At 31.7% G+C, this 7593-nt stretch overlaps 1 protein-coding gene across 1 annotated transcript; it reads left to right on the top strand.

The window, feature by feature from the left end:
• The first annotated feature begins 4866 nt into the window (after positions 1 to 4866).
• On the top strand, positions 4867 to 6465 carry LOC148877413 (protein CYSTEINE-RICH TRANSMEMBRANE MODULE 13-like). Its single transcript, XM_088986783.1, has 3 exons — positions 4867 to 4982; positions 5262 to 5430; positions 6127 to 6465. The coding sequence occupies exons 1-3, from the start codon at positions 4931 to 4933 to the stop codon at positions 6170 to 6172; spliced, it is 267 nt and encodes an 88-aa protein (XP_088842909.1). The 5' UTR covers positions 4867 to 4930; the 3' UTR covers positions 6173 to 6465.
• The last annotated feature ends 1128 nt before the right edge of the window (positions 6466 to 7593 follow it).

The following is a 7593-nucleotide window of genomic DNA, read 5'->3' as shown; positions in this document are numbered from 1 at the left end:
TAGTTTTAGACATTTCAAAAAGTTGTGGTGAGTTTAATAGATATGTTGAAAACTCATGGTGAGTTTTCAACAATTTCCCTTATCTCTAATTCCTATTTATCATCTCCCCCACTTTTCATCTATATCTATCTAAAGAAAGTTTGAATTAAAAATTTTAAAAATTAGTTAAATGCTATAACAAAATAATGTAATAATTTTAGAATATTTATTAAAAAATAATTATAATAGATTTAATAGTGTTTGGATTATTAATAATTTTATATTTTTATGAAATTCATATTGAAATTATGTAATAACAATATAAATTATAATTTTACGGAATAAAAATTTTAGTAACGAAATTATTTAAATTTTATTTAAATAAAAAATTTAAATATTTCAATTACAAATTATTTTAAATAAAAAAATATTAAAAATAACTAAATAGTCATATAATAAATTATTTAATAACTATATGATATTTTTAAGTTTTCAATAAAAAATTATATAAATTTATTTTTAAATAATAAAAGTTTAAAAAGTTTAAATATTTTCAAATATTTTAATAACTAAAATTTTTAAATAAAATATATTAAAAATATCTAAATAATTATATTACAAAATATTTAATATTATGTAATAACTTTTAAATAATAAAAAGTTAAATGTTTTAGTATTTATTTTGTAATTATTGTATTTTTATTATTTATTTTTTTATTTATTATATTTTTGTTATAAATTTATTTTTAGTAATTGTGTATTTTTGCTATAAATTATCGATAATTATTGAAGATTAATCTATTGTTATTTATTAGAGATTTAACTATTAATTTAACTGAAATTAGGAGTGTCCATGAGCCATGTCAGTTCAGTTGCAGACTATCTGGCCAACCAAACCGACTTGGTCGGATTGGAGAGTTGGTCACCTGAAACTAACTAACCATTAGTGAAAATTGGCCAACTTGGGTTCTATTAGTTTGGGCCAATTTTTGGTTTGGTCAGTTGGTTCAAAAGATTTAAACATAAAGAAAATTTAAATTTAAAAAATTAAATCGATATTATTGAAAAAATATATTAAAAATTTTAAATTTATAATATAAAATATTTTAGACTAAGAAATATGGAAACTTTCGCACTTTTCCATATTAGAAAAATTATATTTAAGATATAAAATATTAATATATAAATATGGTCAAGTCGATTTGATTTTGGTTGGTTTACAAATGGTCAAACCGAAATTGACCCAACTTGGTCTGGTTGGAAAATAGTTGAACCAAAGCTGACCAGAAATTCTAGAAATTCGACCAACTCAGCTTGAGTTGGGTCAAGTTAGTCAGTTTCATTGGTTTGATAAATAGAACTTGCTGAAATTATTTATTACTTTTGTATTATAAAAAATATTAAAAATTGTATATAAAATATAAATAATTGTTAATTATCTAAAAATTTTAAATATAAAACAATTGTCTAATCTTATGTATTTCTATTGTTTAACTTTCTCTTAACAAAGCATGTGCATGTGCATTTCATAGTCGAGCTTGAATTTATGAACTATTGAGCCTAATCAAATTGAGCTCAACTTTCTAACTCAAATCAAATTCGAACCTCATAATTTTTTTACCACCTGAACTCAAATAACTAGATATTTGACTCGCTCAGTCAGAATACACCCTTTATTATCACCACTAACCTTCGTGACTCAACAACCCACCTCATATGAAGATGCTCTTGACGATTGAATAAGTCTTTAGAGGAGATTATTCGGTGGGACCATCAATAAAATGAAAGGAAACTTATTTAAGACTTGAAAATAAAATCTTTGTATAAAAAATGGGAGTATAATGTAACACCTTGCATAACGATGGACTTCTTCAATTGAGGGCCCAATCTTATCTAATCTAATACATAGTTAAAGGGAAATTTTGGTTTGGATTTTGTAACATGCAATTGATGCGGATATGGATTCATCATTTTAGATTAAGGACCGGATCCAATGACAATGACAACTCAACGTTAAGGACCGTCTGATAATAACTGAACTTGTTAAAGTGCCAATCAACTGATTGGTAAGGTCTAGCCCTTCAAAAGAAATTAATGCAGCGTATAGAATCAATGCCATTTTTCTGTCATATTGGCGTCACATAAAAAAAGTGGTGCTTCAGAAAATCGCCTTTTATTTGGCATTGCGTTTTTAGAATAACGTTCCTCCAGGCCACGTCTTAGACATTGGGTAGTGTGGTCTGAAGAAACGTCAAATGCAATGTGTTTTCAGAAAACAGCTCGTTGTTGGTAGCAGTGCAATGACATGGCATCAATGCAACATCATCTTGGGCATTGGATAATGTAGACAAATGCTTAAAATGGTTATACAACACTGCTACCAAACAAAACCAGTGCTGTTTTGGCTGATGTAAAAAAAATGATCCTTTTTATGAGAAAATGGTGCAATAGATCCTCGTGCACACAACACTCTTTTTTCAAAGGGAAATTGTCTAAAACTCACCATGAGTTTTCAACATTTCCCTTAAACTCACAACAACTTTTCAGAATGTCTAAAACTCACAATGTGAGTAAGTTATTCTTTTCCAAATCCCACATTCCATTACTGCATCGTTAATGCTTCTTAATAGAAGTGTCCATGTCAGCATAAATAATAATTTTCATGGCCAATTTTCTGTTTTTTTCTCTTTCTATTTTCTACAATCTATAAAATGTCATGTATTTTTTTTGTTATTTATTTGTAATTCCTGTTTTTTCTATAATTTTTGATGTTTTTTCTACAATTTTTATTTTTTGATTTTGTTTTCAATTTCTATAATTTGAATATAACTTTTTGTTTTGTTTGAAATTTTTATAACTTTTTATATTTTTTGTAATTTCTATGTTTTTATGTATTTTATATTTGAAAATATATTTTTGAAATTTTTTCTTTTTTCCATGTTTAAATATAAAAATGGTAATATATTAATTCCCATTAATTTATTTTGTATATATTTTATATTTTTCTATGATGATTAAAATGGTAATATATTAACACCCGTTAGTCTGCTTAACGTGAATTTAGTGATGTGGTGAATTTTAGACATTTTAAAAAGTTGTGTTGAATTTAAAAAAAAAATTCTAAAAACTCATGGTGAATTTTAGACAATTTTCTTTCTCAAAAAATATCTATAAACCAACGGCATCGATGCAAAACCCCTACTCACACCTAATCAAAAACAAAAAACAAAATTGTTGAACTGAATCACTTATTGCATTGTTTTTTAGTAAATAAAATAATTAAAAAGGTATAATAGCGTATCTAACTTCAGCTTTACTCATTAAAGAGTCCCTGGCCTCTTTAAAATCTGATTCACTAATAAGACACGTGCATGTGAATATAACACCTGGCAAAGAGGATAAGGAGTAAGGACTAAGAAGATCCAGTTGGGCAAATTAATGTGGCCTAGTACTAAGATAGCTTTACTAAAAAATAGATTTTGTGATTAATTGAAGCCTATTTTGGGCATTTTAGTTTCTTACCAAACATCAATTAACGGATTAGCACTTTGCCCCCCAAATTTACAATCAGTCTGTTAAAGTTCATGTAATATTCTATTAAGCATTTCTAAAATAGTAAAACCCCAAACTGCCTATATTTTATAAGACCAGTTTGCCTAATTCTCACATATTTCTCTTGATTCTCTTTAGACAAAGTTTATCCTGCAAACACATTGAGAATGATTAAATCATCAATGTCAATGCCTGAGAATAATTTGTGCTTTATGATGGTTGTTAGTTATATTCATAATTTTGATATTTGTTGCCTACAAAATTTTGATGGGAAGTTTAATAATTTCATTTCCACTCCAACCCGTTCTTTGGTTTTGTTTTTGAATCAATTGCCACAAAAACAAAACCGACCAATTAAGTTGTTGATATGTATTGGGTGGCTGTCCTTAATTGACCTTTTTTTTTTATTCTTCTTCCTTATTCCATTCGAATTGAGATTGGCTTCAGTTTGTGTAACACTGATTGAAGCCTAACTCATTCTAATTGTCCCAATGTAACCGACTTTGGATTGGAGTTTTAAAATAAAACAAACAAAAATGAATTATTCAAATAGCATATCTAAATATAAAAATGAGACAATAATTCAATTCTAAGCTTCTATAAAAAAAAAAAGGCTTGCCAAGAAAAATTCTCTTAATTGTTCTTTGAATTTTCAAAATATGCATTTGATATATATATAAACATAAAGATATAGACTTTGTAAATGTTCTTTAAATTGCTTCCAACGACACATGCCAATTCATTCCCTTTGATTCTCAGATAATTCGCATTATACAAATTTAATTATCTAATTATCCTCACAAAATCTTAAAACGGCAAAATTAATGCAAGGAAGCATAATTAACGATAAGCTTTGTCTAGTGGACTCCGTTCTCATCATAAGTGAGGCCTCTTACAAGATATATCATATCCAATTAATTTTACAAGATTATAAAAAAAAAAAAGGTAATTTCGTAAATAAAAAAAATATTTATCGATGGTTTTCTTGACTGCTACCTTAGGTTGGTTCTACGAGGCCAATCTGCTGATCACTCAACATACACACATTGCATATACAGCCGCACATAGGGAATATTTCTTGCACTATACTATATCATTCACCGAGAGATGTTCCTAATGTGCGGTTTTGATGTAAAGTGCCCACGGCTGTGGGAAGCGTTTATAACCAGCCGATCCGTGGTCCAGTCAACTCTTCGCTGGTCCCTACGCGGTTTGTACACGAATTAAATAAGGTAAAGCGCGTCATAGCCAATAAAAGGAAGCTTCGTTACATCCGATTTCTTTCTCCTAGGTTTTTCCTTCTCTATAAATTATACACCGCCTTCTCTTAAATCTAAGTTCGTCTTTCGTAAATCGTAATCCAGCAAGAAGCAAGCAAGCGAGCGAATCATCAGTAGGGATGAGTTATTACAACCAGCAACAGCCTCCCGTTGGCGTTCCTCCTCCCCAAGGTACCGGTTGTCTCTCCCTCCTGTTTTCCTCTGTTTTTTTCTTCGGGCACTATCTTTCCTTCTTTCTTTTGGTCTCTTTCATGTCTTTGTTCGATCTTTTCTTTTCTTCGTTATATATATATATATATATATATATATATATATATATATTTTTTTTTTTTTTTTTTTTTCTGGTATCAGACTGCGAGTTGATTTGTTACTTGTTGATTAGATTTGAAAACAGATGAGATTTTTGACTTCGATTCTTGGATACTTTTTTTTTTCTTTTTTGGGCTCCAGGATATCCTCCTGAAAGCTACTCCAAGGATGCTTATCCTCCACCCGGTTATCCTGCACAAGGTTATCCACAGGGGTACCCCCCTCAGGGATACCCTCCGCAAGGCTACCCTCCGCAGTACGCTCAACCACCACCGCAACGACAACAGGGCGCCGGCTTACTGGAAGGATGGTAAACTTTCTCTCTCCTCCCTTTTTGATCGTCCTTAGTCTATGCTTGGTTTGATAGAAAATAAGAGAGAAACAAAGTCAAACGAGTGTTCTTAACAAAATTTGTGAAATTCCTTATAAATTTCCCTTCGGATTTCTGTTTCTCTCTCGTATTATTCTTTCAAAGCAAACGTAGCCCTAGAGTTAAAATCAGAAAGCATCGACGTCAGATTCAGGCGTTTATCCCAGTCCTGTGAGTATCGGTGGAGGACGTGTGGGATTGATTTCCTGTTCCTCTGCTCGAGAATTTAACATTCGAATTCACAAGACAAGACGACTGACAACCCAAGTTTCTCTCGTTTCCGGCAATACTCTCGAAACTCTCAAATCACATCGCGTTCATATGAAGCTTGTTATATTTCATTTAACATCTCGAAAAAAAAGGGTTCAATTCAATAGTCGAGTCGAGTAACGAAGCAACCTATTCTCCAATCTAGAATTCTATATCCATCCACCACAATTGTGGGGACACACGAGAGAAAATATTTTGCCACGTATAAGATATTATCAGCGGTGGACACGGCCACAGGATATGGAGGATGGACCTAACCTCAGCCTCTTAAGGGTTCTGTGCGTGTGATTAATAAATCGTGCATGATTTACTCTCGGAAAACGGTCTGGAGTTTGAATCTAAATTTTGTTGATGTTGTTGGTGCAGTTTGGCTGCTCTTTGCTGTTGTTGCCTTCTGGAAGCCTGCTTCTGATAGGAGGTCAAATGCATTGAATTGTTGTTGATGACTGTGGGGTGCGATGAAATTGAAGACTCTTGACATACAGAAGGGCATTCTCTCATTCTCTGTACATCTACAGTTTACAATCTGTTCTTGTTTTGCTTTTTCATTATCACCAGAGATTGTAATTTGATTGCCCGGGGGATGTTTATTTTAAATTTTAAGTGTGTGATTTTCAGACGTTATTTTTATACCCTTCCTCTTAATTATGGGAAAATTGTTGTTCTGGTCAAGAAAAAAAGTAAATCAACCATGGGATTAATGCATCTTTCGTACTAGTTACATTACAATGATAGATAATCATGGGATAAAATGTGGGATCAGAGCGTCTTGTCGTAATACAAATATAGGTTAAATCTAGAAAAATAGTCTCATTGATCAGGATTCGGTGAAGTGCACCAAACAACCTTGCCCAGTATGTCAGTTAGCGAGTCTCTCTCAGCCAGGCCTGACAAGCGTTGGTTGCGCCGGAGCCGGTGGCATATTAACGTAGATAGGGACGTTGTCGTTGGGGGCGGGTAGGTTAGGTCTTCTTATTCTTAATTTCAGAATGGTTGGGTAATCGTATTGAAAAATAACATTGAAGATGCTTCTTAGAGAAGATTAGGTACTCAAGCCTGGGTAGTTCTTCCCCAGATATCACACTAAATATGGTTCTTTTTCCTTTTGTGTTTATTTTTTTCGTTGTTATGTGAGAGAGAGAGAGAGAGAGAGAGAGGGACGAGGTACACAAGCTTAGGGTAGTTCTTCAATTCTTCTCCATAAATCACACGCCCCACAAATGGCTCACAGCACATCCAGGAACATCTCTTAATAATAAGTACTAGAGATGTTTCCAATTCACACAGATATCTCTCAATGACAAGTATTAAGAGATTTTTTCTGCACGCTCAAATATTGCATATAGGGCACTTTGTGTGAGGCATAGATTTTTTATCCATGTCTACCCATATATCATCGTAATCACACATGGAGAACCTTTCATCCTCTTACATGCTATTAATCATTAACATGAAGATATTTGTAATACACCGTGAGTGTGTTTTGTTGATAGAGTTTTCATGGGTAGGAGATCTGGAATCCCTGGGTAGGTCTTCCTTATAAATCACATTGAAAATAATTCCTTTTTTTTTTCTCAAAAGAAGTTCAATTATAAAACGAAAACGTCATGTTTGAAGAGAGTTGAGGTACAAAAGCCTCAAGCCTGGGATAACTCTCCCCAGAAATCAAAAGAAAAGAAGTATAATTATAAAATGAAAAGGTGATGTTTGGTAAGAAAATTGATTTATTGATTTGTCCATATTTCTAAGGGGTATTTGGTATAATGGTGTTGTATTGTTGTTATATTTTGAGTTATTCAACATAAATTTGTGAGAAAAATGTTTTGCTGCATC

The sequence above is a fragment of the Nelumbo lutea genome, chromosome 1 (genome assembly GCF_056320005.1).
Source record: "Nelumbo lutea isolate HS-2025 chromosome 1, American lotus-T2T, whole genome shotgun sequence".
Taxonomy (NCBI): Eukaryota; Viridiplantae; Streptophyta; class Magnoliopsida; order Proteales; family Nelumbonaceae; genus Nelumbo; species Nelumbo lutea.
This window is presented reverse-complemented; position numbering and strand designations above follow the sequence as displayed.